The sequence below is a fragment of the Dermochelys coriacea genome, chromosome 8 (genome assembly GCF_009764565.3).
Source record: "Dermochelys coriacea isolate rDerCor1 chromosome 8, rDerCor1.pri.v4, whole genome shotgun sequence".
Taxonomy (NCBI): domain Eukaryota; kingdom Metazoa; phylum Chordata; order Testudines; family Dermochelyidae; genus Dermochelys; species Dermochelys coriacea.
The window spans coordinates 29,577,402-29,595,026 of NC_050075.1; the positions used below are offsets into that span (position 1 = coordinate 29,577,402).

Consider the following 17,625-nt stretch of genomic DNA (forward strand, 5'->3'; position numbering starts at 1 on the left):
TCCAGGTTACAGAAAAGATAGTCATTAAAAAACCGTGAGGCACCAACATCACATGCCTCCAGAATAAGTCCTTGCTGTATCTCAAAAATGAATTCAGTTAAAACAAAACTATTGGAGACAGAACTAATTCCAAGCAATTGCAAATGATGTAGTTTGCCTTATGGTTTATTCTTCTTTCAGACAATGTAGACAGGCTGACAGAAGAAACAGGAATCAGCTGGTATTTCCAGTGAAAACGCCATACCAAAGGATATGCACTCATGCTAAGAAGTACCTGATCTCAAGGTGCAGTCTTATTGAAATGAACAAGACTACTTGCATAGTCAAGTGCTCCTCAGTGAGAGTAACAGATTATGCCCTAATTTAATATATAGAAACAACAATTTAAAAATCAAGTCAGAACACCAACCACAGAGTACTGTTAAAGGGAATGTGTGTGACAGAGAGAGAGAGAAAACACAAGGGTGAGGAAAAGAGTATGTCACATAATCTGAGACCAATATTTTCATATTGATTTTAGAAGCCCATCTTGAGACACACTGGTTCTTATTTGAGAAGTGCTGAGCACCTGCAGCTCCCATTGACTTCAACTGGGCTTAAAGAGGTTCAGAACTTCTGAAAAGTCCCGCCTCCAGCAGCATAATGTTGGATTCTCAAAATCATGTGTGACTTTTGGCCTAAATGTCCAAGAAACTCAGAAAATTTAAAAAATTACATACACTGATAGATGTGGAGGAAGGATTCACAAAGCTTGCTAGTGAATATAGGCTCAGGAAGATCTCGGAAATACTGCTTTACCATATCTGCCACATCAAACGCCGACTGCCCTTCGTAAGTTACATTGTTTGGGTCATTTTCATTCATTTCCCTTAAAGAAAGGATCCTAGATTTAACGCCTGATTTTCTGAACAGGCCAACCTATTAAGAGAACAGACAGACATAAGAGCCCAAACCTAAATCAGAATAAGCAATTTTTCTCCTTAACTCTGACAGTGAAGTACTTATGATGGCTGTACATGCACACACTGTACATGGGACATGATTTTGCTCACAGGTTACATTAAAATATATCCCCGGCACTGCTTTGAAAAATCAGCTACTACCAATGCACTCTGATCTCTTTAGCAACAGTTTGGAGATTCCTTATTCTCCAGCTGAACCACACTGGAACTCTTGGTGCGTCAGTTAACCCAAGAGGGAGAGTCCTCACTGAAGACTTTTCATGTAGGATTTTTTTTCCTTTTAAATCAATTTGTATTGGCTCTCTCAGTTTATATCAACAGGATACGATGTTAACACTAGGTCTACAAGTTGCGAGTGCATTTTGGGCGTTGTGTATCAAAGAGAAAAGGGTTTATACATAAGTATGAATTTAAATTAATACCTAGGTAACTGCATTAAGCACTGAGCTGGATATCCAATCGCATAAAGTTTCACATGCCAGTTATTTAGAGTTGGATGAAAACCAGAATTTCCATTTTGTGGAAAATTCCAATATTTCAAATAAATTAATTTCAGTTTGGAATGAAAATTGGAAATTTTTAAATTTTCCATGAGACAAAAAATTCTGAAAAATTTAATTTGGATAATGTCAAAACATGCCATTTCAATAACATCATTTCAATTAATTTTGTTTCAACTTTTAGAATATTAAAGTATTTAGTGTTATATATTTTAATATATAGTAAAGTTAATGTTTTAACATAATATAAAGTCAAAGCCAAATTAACCAAAGTGATACTATTGAAATGACATGTTTTGACATCGTCACGGAATATATATTCCATTTTTAACTGCAAGATATAAATGTATACACTAACACCATAATATGTATTTAGATCATTTTTCATAATAATATTTGGTTATACATGTCTACACAAATCTGCAAATTAAACACTGTATTGACAGATCTTCCTTTAATATGCACACAATGACATACAAGGCAGCTCCCCACTTCAGCCAGTTTAGTTTTCAATGAAGAGAGACTTTATCCCAAATCCAGGACTCATGTAAAATGAGTTTTCTAAGTGAACTGAATCTTTTTTTTTTTTAAAAAAACGAAAACAAAAAACCCACAACCCTCCATGGGTTTACGTTATACGAGAAAAAGATTAATGAACCCTAACTAGATTTGTGATCCAAACAGTTGGAGAGATGGAAAACTTCTAACTTTACAAACTTTCCCCATTTGTATTACAGAGGTACTGCAGCATATAGCATGTGGCTCATAATTGTGGGCACTAATCTGCAAATATCTTCAGAGCAGCGGATAAATGTAATCACAGCCCTATTATATGTCATAAAAAGATACAGCTCAATTCTTAGAGATGTGAAATGAGAATTCAGATGTGGCAATGCTTTCAAACTGTACAGAGCAGAGACAAAGGGTGCTACAGGTGTTAGATTTTGCTTTTTACCACTAAAGTACCTCTAAAAGAAGGCAGTTTACCCACATTTGCCAAGTGAACGGAACAGCTGCAGGTGCTATAGACAAAGAAGGGCAGATAAATTTATACTGGGGTGGAAATAAGGTATCCACAAAAGGAGAACAATATTGCTATTTCATGTAGGGTGCCCACTCACGCCTGTTCAGACACCACTGTTAGAAGCCTTGGAGAGGAAAGAATGTCCTTGAAAGGGTTGACAAAGCAAAAGAAACTGGTAATCACCTCTCTAGGGGCTCCAAGTTAAAAACATCCATGGAATGAAGGGTCACTCAAGTCATATTTAGATTTGTTTTATATATATATAAATATATATATACCTGGTCAAGAAAGTGGCTTCTTAAGTACTCCATGGCCTGGATAATGCTCTTTGGAAGCGGATAGCTTGTTCGCTGAACATTTAGCAGTAATGGGACCCCAAATACATTTTTGTCCTTATAGTCAGGGGCTTTGATTTTTCTAATGAACTTTGGAACAGTCCTGAAAACAAAAATAAATACATTCGAACCATTAGCTGCCCTTCCATTCAGGCAGTTTAGAGCAGGGGGCACTGGGAATCTCCCCTCCCCCATCCAAAAAACCCCTCTCTTTATGCTGTTCACATTTAGGAAGGCGTGTGCCACCTCTGTTCCTTCCCCAAATGCTGCAGCCTTATTACACTCATGGCAGCACAAAGAAATCAACACTTAAAAATACAGGAACAGCCTAGGCTGTGTGTCAGAAATCCCTTAAATTAGCAGGGTGCAGCTCCCATAAAGAAATCCTCATTTCAAGCTGAAACTCTTGCAGAATACACTCCCATCCTTATGAGAGAGAGGCAGGTTCCTCTGTTGTGTCCCTACATTCAGGTGTTAGAACCCTGCATAAAGATGCAGAATTGTTATTGCTGATCACAATGGCAGGTGAATTTTATTTATTTATTTAAGTTACATCAGGAAAGAAGGGGTTGGAGTGGGTCTCTGTCCCAGACCCTAATTCCCTTTGTCTCAGAAAAGTCCTTTCAGAGAAAAGCCCTATGAACGGGCAAGCTTTGAAAGAAAGCTTGGACTGTCACTTAAGTTATCAATAATGCCAAACTGCAGGAAAGGGTGACAGTCCGGGCAAAATCCTGGCCCCATTGAAATCAGTAGCAAAACTCCCATTGAGATAGTGGGATCAGGATTTCACTCCAGATGTGCATACTCAGTACAGGGTAAGATATTCACCTGCTTTTGCCAACTGTCATCTTTCCTGAAGTAGAATATGTTAACACAACAACTTACCAGTTCCAGCCCTGTTTACTGGAAGGAGAGTATTTGTCCATTAAAGCAGTGAGTTTCAACAAAGCAAGTTTCTGTATTCGGTTTAGGTGGGCTGCTGACTGGTTATCTATTTGTACAGAAAGGCTTTCCAAGTTTACAGTCTCCTCTGTAGACCAGTGTCGCCTCTCATATCTAAGGAGTAAACATTATTTAGGTTAAAGGAATGTTCTTATTGCTCATGTCAAGTCTCTGCCTAAAGCAATGGAACACCTATGGAACATTTTGTCCTATCAATCACTCACTTCAAAAGTGACCTGTTTCCAAGCAGATTTTGGTTGCATTTTACATAAAAGGTCTAGGCTATGAGGTACTGCACCAATGTGAACAGTTCAAATTAGAGAGAGGAATGAGCCACAAAGTTTGGATCTGGATCTCTCTCAGTGTTTATGTGACCATCACTGTGATACCACAGCACCTAATGCTTGGATCTGGTTGGTTCTGGTTTTTGTCTAGTTGAAATGGATTTACATTTCTCATTGTTTTGAGAAGGTGATTGTGTTTTGGACTGAGGGGAAGTTCTTGGAAGTAGGGTAAAAGGAGGAGGGGAAGGTTATAAAGAAAAATGAAGCTGACCTGTTGGAATGTGATAATGATGATCCCATCTCTGAATCTGTTATGTATGCCAGTTCTGGAGAATCAAGCTCATTGCCATGCTTGAAGTTCTGTTTTCCATCAGCAGCTGGTACATCTGCCAGTTTCTCTTCTGAATGCTTTTTTATCTCAAGGTGGATTTCTTTAGGGGAAGATGGACAAGGAGAGGTTGAGTCGTTCGCAAAATCAGAGTCTCCATCGTCTGAGAACTTCTCAGTCCACTGATTGACCAACTTTCTGAGCCCATTGACATGTTCCATAACATTGTCTAGTTCTGAAAAAACATCGTCATCACTAACTTCCGGCATCTCCATCTTATTAAGATGAACAGGAATGCTGGGCACATTGTCATAGATACTCAGCCTGTTATCTATAAATGACAAAGGACTCAGAGGGGTCTCAGACTCCTTAGAACTAGTTCTAATTCTGTTCCGCCTGCATCCATGAAAGCTTCCAGTTCTCCAGTTCACAGAAGTGTTGTCTGTTGGAGATAAGAAACTGTTTGTAAGTGCTTTGGGGAAAGTCCCAGGCTTATGGCCTTGTGGTACATGAAACATTTGGTTTGCATGCAAATTGATTTCATTTTTGAAGTTTTGCTCAGATACATCATTCCACATAGAGCGCTTACTGGAGTCGGAGTCCTCCGCATACACACCTCCCCGTTTAGCATAACTCCTGACTTTGATAACAGGACTCGGAGTGCTCACTGTGCTGCTGGTTTCAGACTGGCTGCTGCTGCTGCAAGTGTGGGGAGAGTAGGAAGAATTTTTTTTTGTCTGGCTGTCAGATAGGTCACTAATATCTACACAATTAAGGTTCTTCAGCTTCTCTTCGTTCAGTCCCTCCTGAAGAACAGGTTCACCAATAATGGGTTTGGCCTTTGACTGAGCAGCTCTCTTTATACTGGAACGCCTTATGCGCAGTTTCTCCATTTTCTTTAGAAAGCTCTTCTCCTTTTTTTGTGGTGGTTTATCCAAAAGCTTCTCCTCGCTGATGAAGTTTAAGAACTCACTAGGGGAAGGAGAACAACTAAAAGTAGAGTCAGGAGAGGCCAGTTTACTTGAGGAACATCTTGAGGAACTAGTGCTGGTCTCAACATCCTCAAAAGTCTTAGGGAAGCTGATAATGTCACTGTCCCCACTGCTAGTACTGTGAATTGAAGACACATCATGCTTCTCTCCTTGGTCTGAAAAAGGTATCTCCTCACTACCAGTGCTCTTAAGTCTTCGACTCTCTGGGACTGATGCACTAGACCCTTTTTCAGGGAAACCTTCTATGCTCTCCAGGCGAGACCATCTCTGACTGCACCTCTCATAAGCCCATTTGTTACTTATAGCACAAGGTTCATCGTCTTCGGATTCATCACTCTTAAAAGTAAAGAAAGTACAGTTCAAGGGGTAAAGTCCAGCAAGTTTTAAAATATCTAAGATGCAATAAAAAAGGAGGTTTAACTTTTTATGCTTATTTGAGTCACTGCAGTGCTTTTAAATTTAGATTTCTACATTGTAACAACATTCAGCCTAAAGCACTTCAGCATGAGCGTTGTTTTGCTAATTGAGACGGTTTGGGGAGAGGCAGCACTTAAGCATGCTGGTAGCTTTGTTAAAAGAGAACAGAACTGACTGGATAATGACAATTCTGTTCCATGACAACTTTCAAAGTTTGGTTTCAAAATCTAGTTTCTTTCAACATCGGAACAAAGCCAAAACCCCTGGAACATTTTAATAAAAGTGAAATTGTGTTGAATTGTCTGTTCTTTTTTCAGATCAAAACCTGAGCTTTTCTATTAGGGAAGGGGGTGGCTGGGTGGGCAGGTGCATGTAGGGGAGGGGTGTATCTGTCTGTTCCCAAGGTGGTGGTTAGAGCACAGGCTTAGGATGCAGGAGACCCAGGTTCAAGTCCCTGAATCAGACAGAGAAGGGACTCAAACGTGGATCTCTCATATCCCGGGCCAGCACCATAGCCACCAGGCTTGGCTGTCTCTCCTATCCCCAAAAACCTTCTCAAAAGAGATTTGTTTCCACAAAATATATTGGCTTCAACAAAATAGCATATTTTGATGAAATTTCATTTAGTCCAAAGTGTTCCAACCAGCTCTAAAAGAGATATTGAATACTTTCAGGGAGGCACAGGGTGGGATTTCTGGAAGTAGCTAAGTAGGGTGACCGGTTTTCGACCAGAACACCCGGTTGAAAAGGGATCCTGGCAGCTCCAGTCAGCACCGCTGACCAAGCCATTGACTGTCCGGTTGGCGGTACTGCGCAGCAGGGCTAGCAGGCTCCCTGCTAGCCTTCACACCGTGCAGCTCCTGGGAAGCGGCCGGCATGTCCTCCCTCCGGCTCCTATGAGTAGCGGCAACCAGGGGGCTCCGCACACTGTCCCCGCCCCGAGCGTTGTCCTTGCAGCTCCCATTGGCCGGGAACCACAGCCAATGGAAGCTGTGGGGGCAGTGTTTGCAGACGGGGCAGTGCGCAGAACTGCCTGGCCACACCTCCACACAGAAGCCGGAAGCGGGGGAGGAGGGGAAGACACATGCCGCTGCTTCCAGGAGCTGCTTGAGGTAAGCACTGCCCAGAGCCTGCACCCAGACCCCCTCCCGTGCCCCAACCCACCTACCCCAGCCCTGATCCCCCTCTGACCCTCCAAACCTCTTGGCCCCAGCCCGGAGCACCTTTCTGCATCCCAACCCCCTGCCTCATCCCAGAGCCCCCTCCCATACTTCAAACATCTTGGCACCACCCCCCAGCTCTGAGCCCCCTCATCCCTGGTCCTATCCCCAGCCGGAGCCGTCACCCTCTCCCGCATCCCAACCAACTGCCTCACCCTGGAGCCTCCTTCCACATTCTGAGCTCCTCATTTCTGACCCCACCCCATGCCCACACACCCAGCTGGAGCCCTCACCCCTGCCCCTTGAGCCAGCCCAGTGAAAATTAGCAAGTGCATGAAGGTGAGGAGAGTGAGCAACAGAGGGAAGGAGGGATGGAGTGAGCAGGGGCGAGGCCTCGGAGAAGGGCCAGGGGGCGGGGCAAGGGTGTTCAGTTTTGTGCGAGTAGAAAGTTGGCAACCCTATAGTTAAATGACTTAGGCACACTAGTCCCATTGACTGTCCAGGGGCTTTGTGCTCTTAAGTGCTTTGGAAAAATACATCCGCAGTGCCCAGTCTTTAATTCTCTCCAGCCACTCATTTGTCTGAAAACAAAAGACAGTTTTAGTAGCCAACAAACAAGTTAAAAATGTATCCAGATCAAAGGAAGAGCACACTGAGTGCAATAAAACAAGTGTGAGTGGGTTCAAGTTACTGACAGCGATATAAGGAACTTTTCACCTAATAGCATAAGAGAAGCAAAACCGTCCATAATCAAAATCCCATTCTCATAATGGGCACCCACACTGGCAGTCTCAAAGGGTTTGTCCGTGCTATGGAAAATGATATGAGTTTTTTAAAACAACACGATAGTTAGCTCTCTTTAAAATCCTAGTGCAGAATGGCAAAACTGTCGTTTTAACCCATGTGAGCTAGTCAAGGGAATCCTAGGCTTGTCCCTAGTGTGGACAAGCCCATGGAGAATGAACTACCCTCTCACTTGGAGATAAGAAGGTGGGTGAGGAAAGATAATTTATTGGACCAACTTCTACTGGTGAGAGATGCAAGCTTTTCAGCTTCGGCTGTGCCTACACTTTTGGTCTTTCAGGTGTTTAAACCCCTTTACCTCCAAAAGACAAAAGGTTTGCCACAACAAGCGCCAGTGTAAACAGTATGTTGTAGGCAGGAGCACTCTCCTGCCGCTAAAAGTCATGCAGTAGATGCTGTTTCTCGGATCTCCTGCTGACAACACAAATGCTGCTCGTTGGAGGTAGAAGTTTTTTTGTCAGCATGAGAACCGAGAGACAGCATCTACACTGCATGACTTTTAGCAGCACAGTTGTGGCGACATAGCCATGTCGCTAAAAGCTTTGTAGTGTAGACATAGCCTTACACAGAGCTCTTCTTCAGGTCTGGGAAATGCATTCAGTGTCACAGCTAAATACAAGGTGGAACAGATTATTTAGCATAAGTAGTTAACACATTTCAAGGGACCATTCAAGGTGAAATGGCTCATTAACACCTCTCCAGTCACGGAGAAGGGGGCCTAGGTAGTTTAATAGGTTACAGACTGTTGTAATAAGCCACAAATCCAGTGTCTCTATTTAAGTCCATGATTTTTAGTGTCTAGCAGAGTTATGAATTTAAGCTCCCAGGCTCATCTTTTGAAATGCAGATTTCCTTTGAGAACGAGGAGAGAGGTCAGACAAAGTATCGCTTTGTGAAAAGTATTCACTCACAGGTGATCTGGTGTGTGTGTCTTTTATCATGTTTCTGTGTGAATTAATGCAAGAGCATAGTGATTGTCTCATTTCACCCACATAGTTGTTATTGGGCCATTTAGTGTACTGGGTGAGGTACACCTCCATAGGCACCAACACCGTGGGTGCTCCAGGGCTGGAGCACCCACGGGGAAAAATTGGTGGGTGCTTTGCACCCACCAGCAACCAAGCTCCCCTCCCTGACCCCCCACCCCACCTCGCCTCCGCCTCCTCCCCTGAGCGCACCGCGTCCCCGCTTCTCCACCTACCTCCCACCGCAAAACAGCTGTTTCGCAGCATAACAAGCTCCAGGAGGGAGGGAGGAGGAGCGGGAACATGGTGCGCTCAGGGGAGGAGGTGGGGATTTGTGGAAGGGGTTAGAATAGGGGCAGAGCAGGGGTGGAATCAGAGTGAGGCCAGGGGTCAAGCACCCTCCAGGGCCAGAAGTCGGTGCCTATGTACACCACCATGTTGTTTTAAGACTCGTGGATCTTGAAAGGTGTGTTGTGTGGGGTGTTGATCATCAGAGCGATGGAGATATTTCTACAGGTTTTGCATCTGTTGTTCTGGCAGGGTCTGTTGCCACTTTGAGTTGGTGTGTACTGGTCTAGGGAGAGCTTGCTTCTGATGATGAGTTTGGAGAGGTTAGGGGATTGTTTGAAGTCCAGAAGAGGCATGAGTATAAGATAAGAATAAGAGCTTTGTGTAAGCTCAATAGCTTGTTGTTCTCACCGATCTTGTCTCTCCAATATCCTGGGACTAATACAACTACAACAACACTGCAAAACCTCACCTATAGATCAGTTGAGATACAGTGGCTAGGAAGCTTGCACAGAGCCCTCTTCTGAATATACATTTTCAGCCTCTGACTCAGAAAAGTCTCCCTAATCAGGGCAGCACTTAAAAACATGTTGAGTTAGTGCCCCTGTGCAGTCCATTTGTCAACTCATAAGCATTAAAAATCTCTGAGTAAAACTTTCATCTTACCAGGCAATGACATATGTACCAAGTTATGCTATTTTTTTAAAATGCTCTATTTGGCTAAGTTACAAAATGAAAATTGATAACATCTTTAATTAGATTCCTACCTTTAATTTTTTTCAATTGAAAATGCATGCGTTTTGCAGGACAGGTTTGCTCATTAACAACTCAAATTAAAAACAACAAAAAGGTAAACAATTGCTAATCCTTAATGGATTTTCTTCAAAACATGCCTGCCACTTTACATGGTTTGTTTTAAATACCATCAAGTAATTTTTTTATTTTTAAACCAAAATGACAACCAAAATTTAAAGACATACCCGTTTTCTCTGACGACTTATTTCCACTTTCATTGCTGCACACTTGTTCAGTGTATTTAACCGTCTAGGGGAAAAGAAAAAAAGGACTGAAGATTTTAACCCAAATTATTTTCTTAAATAAGAGCAAACAGACATTCTCATAACTGCTCTTGAATTCTTAAAAACAGAGTCTGAACTTCTGCCAGTAATAACTGACTTTCTGCTGTGGTTCCTGAAATGCCCCCAAACCACCAACCCAGTTCTGCAGTTACATGATGTTGTCTACAGCTAGAGTTCTCCCCTAGCCAAGTCCGAAGAGAGGACTATAACCAATCAGAATATTATTTCATTACTAAAAGCTTAAGAAAACTTTGGTGATTGTGAAGGATGCTACATCAATGTAAGACTTTGGCAAAGAAAAAAATCTTGGTCATATTAATGTTTTAAAAAAACATAAGAAAAAAAAGTGGGACTAAGGTAGATCATTAGGACTTTCATAGGGTTTGTTTTTGTTTTGTTTTTTTTTTTAATCATTTTGGTGGAACTGCAGAATCAATAAGGCCCCAAACCAGCAAAGCACTTAAGCACGAGTAATCGCTTTGACATCAACGTGAAATGCTGAGATGTAGTTCCAGTAAATAAAAAAAAAGTGACAACATTCTAATGTGATTCTGATGGAAAATGGATTAAGGAGACCCAGAGTAGTATTCCATCTCACTCTGTACACAGAGAAAATAGTTTTGCTATAGAGAAACTCATTCAGGCAAGCACTTAAGCACCTACTTCACTTTTAAGTATGTAGGCCATTGGTTTCAATGGGACTTAAGCATTGCTTAAGAGCTTTCTTGAATTGGGATGTCAGACAAGTCATCTGTTAAAGAAAAAAAACATACCCTCAAAAAGAGTATGTTAAATGCTAAACACTATAAGCATAATTTTCATGTGTGCTGGGCTGGGGGAAAACTCAAACTAATAATAATTACCTGTACAGAGAATCAATAGCATCTCGATCTAAAAATTCATGATCTTTCCTCACAGTTTTGATGTCGATAGGAAACTGCATGTCTGTGAATACAAAATATTTATAATTAAGCTTAGAGGGTTTAGATTTTTATCAGGAAAGATTGTTAAACATCAATTTCATCATACACACAAAAAGCAATGAAAAAAATATATCCATCAATATTAAACAAGATTTACAGGTTAGGCAAAGAAAGAAAAATGCTGCTTGAGAACTTAAGAGTTTGATTTAAGGCTATTTACTTGGCATATTTTGATATGTGATGTATGTAGACAATTTGTGTTTTAATGGTTATAAGCTTTAACTTTTTTCTTCTCAACAACTCATTCATTGCAAGTCATTAAATAATTGTCTGACCCTTCCACTGCATGACCTCTCCAATAATTTCCCGCAACTGTGAAAATTAAAAAAAAAGAAAACGTGAAAAAAAAGCTTACAAACACTGATATCTGTTGAAATTATTTTTTAAAAAATGAAAAAAAAAATCAAATTCTGCCAACCCTACTTATAGTCTTTTCACAAGGATCATAATATGAACATCTGCAAAAATGTTAAACAGTACTTGCCATCACATTTCAGTTTAAGCTAGATAAAACTAAATATAAATATACATACATGCAAATGACATGTAAATAACCAAGGGCCCAATCCTCCAAGCAATTACATACGAGTAATTTTACGCACATACCCTCAATGGGATTACTCAAATGCAGGGCCATCCCGGGGTTGGGGTGGGGGTGGTACCCGAGACATAGGCGCAGAATTTCCATCTGCCAGGAGGGGGTGCTCCCCCCAGACCCTTTCCTCACTCCACCCCTTCCCAAGCCCCCACCCTGCTTCTTTCCACTCCACCCCACCCAAGCGCACTGCACTCTCACCCTTCTCCCCTCCCCAAACCTCCTGATGCCGTGAAACTTCTGATCCACGGCAGGCAGTAGGCACTGAGAGGGAGGGGGAAGCACTGATTGGGGAGCCCGCCAATGGGCAGGAGGCACTGGGGAGAGGGGGAGCTTCTGGTAGGGCAGCTCCTTCTTGCCCCTCCACCCGCCTGCCGCTCGCCTGCCCAGCTCACCTCCTCACAATTTTTTCAAAAGGGTGGAGGCCCCCAAAGCGTGGGGCCTGGGGTGGTCACCCCGATTTGACATACCCAAGGGACAGCTCTGCTCACATGTATAAGTGTTTGCTGGACTAGGGCTCCGGTGTTTACAAGACTAGGCTATTAGGTTGCATCAAAACCAAGGTTCTTCGTTTTATTTAACTTAAACTGAAATGTGATGGCAAGTGTAGTCTAAATTCTTTATCAAAAACCACCAAAATCACTAGTCACAATAAAGTTACGAGATGGCAATACTGCCTACATATGTTTATAAAACTGGAATTTCTTACAAAAATCTTGTGTATAGGAAGGACTTTCCCACTACACACAGCCTAGACTTTAATGAGATCAACAAAACATGCCACACTTGAGTAAAGCAGTTCTCCAGTTTAAAAGTATGACTAAAGTTTGACAGCCCAGATTTTGTGATATACCCTCCCAGATCAAGGAGCCTGCTAGTTCTACTGGCAATGTTTTTCTTGGATTCTTTTCTAGATCTTACTGACATTTAAATATCAAGTGAAGTCAGAACACTGCATTCCATCCTCAGATTAATTCAGAGAGTATTATACAGTATGGTACATTGAGTATCTACAAAAAATGTAAGGTTGCATACAAAATGCTAGTTTATATCTATGTATTTCAGTCTGACAAAGGATATCATGAGACACCACATTTTAAGGCATATGACTTCCAAGCTTAGCTTTGACTATTTGATTTCTCAATCTTAATGTTGCAATCACTGATTTGTTTGCTGGTTTGTTTTAAAGAAAAGAAGTGTTGCCAGTGATGTTTGTAAATTCCTTGATCTATAGCTATTTAGTTTCATGTCCCCTCAACCCAGCTATCCTAAATCAAAAGTTTAGACTAATAAACAAATATTAAAAAGCATACTTCTAATGTGCAAACATAAACTTTGTTTTTAAATGTTTATAACTTCAAAATGACAATAACTTTTTCCAAACTTGGAATAACCCTTGTAGCCCAATAACACTGTGAGAACAAGCTGAGACTGAATTTATAATCTATTTGAGACATTTCTGATTGGAAGAGTATTTCCCCCTCTCCTTAAAAAAGTGGTTCAAACAATTATGTTCAAGCATTTTTGGGAGGGTGGAGAGAGAGCTTGAGGGATTGCTAGGAGTGAAAAACTAAACGTGGAAAATTTCAGTCAAAAAGGAAGGAGATTGAAAAAGTACTGAGCTATTAAAACGTAGGGAAACTGAAATTCAACCTGAATTGCAATCTCTGCTACCAGAGCCTACTACTCATATTTGGTCCTTCCCCCTCTCCCCCAATCTTTTTTTTTTTTAAAGCACTTTACATTGCTGCACAAACATTGACTTAAGATATAGTTTCCGTGTGCACAGCACAACTCAGCTGCATGTTTTGTTTGATAAACTGGATCAGATGAAATTTGTAAGAATTGGTTACAACAACATGGCTATGCTTACAGTATAAGTGTGGTCAGAGGTTAAGCCTGAGTTCTGAAAAATTTATTTTTTAAGGGATTCCAGTTGGATTTAATATCAGATGTATGGATCATACTGTACCTTCAAATAACTGAGCATATTGGGGGAAACCAGTAGCCCTCAGCCAGTCACAGGCTTCTTTGGCTTCAATTTCTGTAACAAAACAAAAGGTTGATTTTCAGTGATTAACAAGAAATTTAGAGATCAAGCAATTGGGGTGACTTTTATTAAATAAGCAAGTTTATTCTGTACGACTCCACAAAGGTAGATTCCTGAAGAATCCTACGTATGCGAGTTCTGCTAGTTTACCATTTCAAGGACAAGAACTTGTTTTATGGCATGTGTACAGACACACATGTGCACATACACAGTATTTATTCCACCGTAGATGCATCAAACATACAAATATGTTGAAAGTGGGGTATATTAGCTATATAGTGTACAAGTCTATGTCATCCACCTGTGAAGATCTGTGAAACATCTGTTATACGTTGGAATGAACAAAAAAGGATATATGATACATATGTCCAGCTACCGGTCCAAGATATCAATGGCCAGTCACACATACTGACTCTTAGGTAAGACAGCAGGACATACACCTAGCACAGAACACTACTTTATTAATTAAACTGGAAGACTAGCACACCATTAGTAACACTAGACACCACTTACTAGTTCTTAGTAACAAGAATTTGCCCCAGTATAGTACCTGTTGGTAGGGTCTTTTAATATTTTGTTCCTGGCCCACTATCAGTTCCACTAGGCAGTTACTTCAGAACAACAGATATCAGGAATCAACAGCTCATTTTATAGCAATTATGGCCAATACTACAACATTCCCACAGGAGCAGAGGCAAAGCATAACCTTACAGAAATACAGAACACTCACCAGATGCCTTAAAAATGTAAACAAGTTTAGTATGCTGTTGGAAGAGCACATACCAGCTGCCTCTAAATTGTGCCAATATTGGAAGTTACTGGTGTCTGTTGTGGAGGAGAGGAATCCTCAACTGCACTCTTCTCCTTCCTAGGGAGGCTTCTAGTTGAGGTATGAGTCCAACCAAACTGTCAGGGCTTGTCTGACATATGGACAGTCCCTATACATTCTCCTCAAATCTTTACAAAGAGCTTCAGAATCTGGCATATTAGACTGAAGGAACAAACTAGTATGTTAAAATATGTTTTCTAAACAAAACAAAAAAGTGTTCTATACATCTATGCATAGGAATACATAGCCTGATTTCGCTTGAAATATTCAGCAGTAAGTTACCAGTTTAGTAAGGTGAAGGAATTCATCTATGTATTTCTATTTTTTTTCCATGAATTTACTGCTTTGCTCCTTTTTCATTAAGTGAATTTTAAATGTCTCTCTCTCTCAAACTTCTTTTTAATAAATGCAAATGAGCTCAGTTTGATTAATTTAGGTAATCCTATTGCAATGCACACCCAAGCAACCCATTTTCACTTCAAGTAAGGAGGTAAGTTGAAATGACATTTGTTTTAAACAGACTGATGCACTTCTCTTCACTTTTAAAATTTGTCACAAATACTTATTTCTACCACTATTCCAACTTCACCCAGTCTAAATACACCATTACTGCTGCTCTCATAATACACATTTCAAGTCCAATTGCCCTCAGTTTGCACATAATTTCATCAAAGCATAGCCTTTATTAACAAAATCAGGAACAGATTGATAAATCACACACACATTCTTAAATGACATACCCTCAATAAGAGAAAAGAAGAAGAAATCTTTAGGCATTATCTTTACTAGGAAAAAAGCTTTGTTCTTAACTCCAGCTGTCTTCACTAGAATTTGACCTTGTGTTAGGTAAGGCCATTTGTAGTTTTCACACAAATTAGCAGGCAAAGGAAACCCTAAACTCATCTTAATCTTTAACTCAACCTGCTCACTCTGCAAAAAATAAACTACGCCATGCCTTGTCTTCATTAGAACTTTAAACTCATGTTAGTTAACTCAAGTTAAGCACATCTTTTTTCCAGCGAATAGGGAAGAGAGTCTACATAGTCATATAAACGTTAAATAGTTTCCCAGGTTAAAGTAACCCAGAGCTTCCTTCCTTACAGCTGCATTTCCACTGTGAATTGAAACAAGAAAAAGCTAATCCAGGAATGGCAGTTTAGAAAATGTTTCCGTTAGTAATTTTTCCATCAGCTCATGATCCTGGACACAATGACCTTTTCACCCCAGTGGTGGTCCATTCTAGAACAAGGTTAAGGCAGCTTCAGAAAAGTTGTACTGCTGACACTTCTATTCTGTAGCTAAATGAACTTTTACCTTCAGGTATTTTAATATAGCACTGTACACAAACGTTACAGACACTACAAAGTTCTTTACTTTGAATAGCTTTACCTTGGCCTGCTGCCACTCTGTGACCAGGCTTCTGTACAGGAAGCATCAATACACTTCTTGCTCTACATCTGTTCCAATGTTAGAACTTTTGAAACGATCTAGCAGTTATTATTTCACTGCTAGAAATGGTTGCCAAAATTCTCTAAAAAGTCTGTGGATGCCACTGAAGTCCAGGGAAGATTTAGGTGCAGCTCCTCTTAACTCTAATGGGGAATTAAGATAGTTGAAAAATAGAGTCCCAGCTGTTTAGATGTGATCTAAGAACATTCCCCACCCCCACCCCCAACTGTATCAATATGATACTAATCAACCTGAGAGGAGGCAATAAACTTTATCAAAAGGAAGATTTGTGTTGACCTACATTAGGCTCCTCATGTGCCAGGCTAGTTTTCAGCCTGACAGAAGGAAATTTAAGACAAGCACTGTCTGAAAGGCTATTTTGGTAACAATGGCATACATATTAAATAACCAACTGATGTTTTCTATGGATGCACACAGAGTATTCCAACACTCCCAAAATGTTAACAACTGAAAAAGGGGCAATATTCATGAAGGCATGGCACTGTATTGCATCCACAATACAGTATCAGCCTTGGGCACCAAGTATTAGAGATGTAAGTAACAAGGTACTTATAAATCCTGGTTTAACTAAGCTACTAAAATCATGAATATTATTACTCTGTAAACTAACACAGTGCTTTAAAAGTGTAGCTAAGAGACACCAAAGCTCAGTGAGGACTAAATTGGAGTCTGAGATATCCTTACAGAGCCCATCTCCTTACAAATAGTTATTTAGCCTGTTGAAATGGTCACCCATTTTATTTTTTGATCAGGGAAGCAACATAGCCTACTAGTTTATGCAGAAGAAAGAGACATGAACTCTAGACTTCTAATACCTGCTCTGTCCCATGGCCACTTTGCCCCTCCCAGTCTCAGTTCTCTCCAACTATGAAATCAAGATATATATTTTACTTTAAAAAGGTATGGGAATTAATAAATATTTGGACAGTTCTTGTAACTTTGTGTGTTAGCCACTATCAATAACTACCAACCTCACTAAATTATTACAATTGGTTTTGCCCCTACACAGTTACACAGATACTACAACAGGATCTATCAATAGACTTATTGACCAACTTTTTAAAATAGATATGCTAGTAAGCACAGGATGATTCTAACGGATTACTCTTTTTTGATGCCAATATAGCTGCTCAGATGCTTGTAGGGAAGTAGTCAGCCCTTCCTAAATAGAAGCAGGAAATGGGAGATCCTTTGAAAAGCTGGCACAGGAGTGACACTCCAAATTCTATTACAATTACATCCTCTTTCTCAGGATTGAGCAGAAGGCAGATTCTTGGAGATCGTACGGCATTATCTGCATATGGTATGAAATACCAGAGTGACTCTGACATGGCAATTCCGCCTCACACATTAAATACACTGTTTGGTTTTATAAATATTTAAGCAGTTGGAAAGTTTCCATTTCCTGCAAGCCCCATTAGTTTATCAGAGATTAGAGGCAGCACTTTAAAGTTAGCTGTTTTCTCTTGAGCCAAAGGTGATAGGGTCACTGCCAAATGTTTATGGGAAGCAAAACACAAATGCATGACCTGTGCCAATTTTCCATATAGGATTGTAATATAGAGTTACGTAGGCTGGTTATCAGATAACCAAAATTTAGAAGGGACGATTATGTCCA

The 17,625-nt window shown here is 40.5% G+C and overlaps 1 protein-coding gene across 11 annotated transcripts in view; it reads right to left on the bottom strand.

The window, feature by feature from the left end:
• LOC119859806 (rho GTPase-activating protein 7-like) overlaps window positions 1-17,625 on the bottom strand; it is a 114,848-nt gene that overhangs the window by 13,031 nt on the left and 84,192 nt on the right. For 9 of the 11 annotated variants that reach the window (XR_005294352.2, XM_038412483.2, XM_043491008.1 and 6 more), the window contains 7 exons: window positions 13,631-13,702; window positions 10,944-11,025; window positions 9,982-10,045; window positions 4,319-5,703; window positions 3,707-3,877; window positions 2,765-2,924; window positions 720-918 (listed from right to left, as the gene is read on the bottom strand). Coding sequence is in view for 10 of the 11 variants with exons in the window: in XM_038412483.2 (XP_038268411.2) it covers window positions 720-918; window positions 2,765-2,924; window positions 3,707-3,877; window positions 4,319-5,703; window positions 9,982-10,045; window positions 10,944-11,025; window positions 13,631-13,702 (2,133 nt within the window). In the remaining variant the exon portion in view is untranslated. Of the gene's footprint in view, window positions 1-719; window positions 919-2,764; window positions 2,925-3,706; window positions 3,878-4,318; window positions 5,704-9,981; window positions 10,046-10,943; window positions 11,026-13,630; window positions 13,705-15,926; window positions 16,088-17,625 lie in introns of those variants that run through there. The other 2 variants (XM_043491007.1, XM_043491009.1) reach the window with 2 other exon arrangements.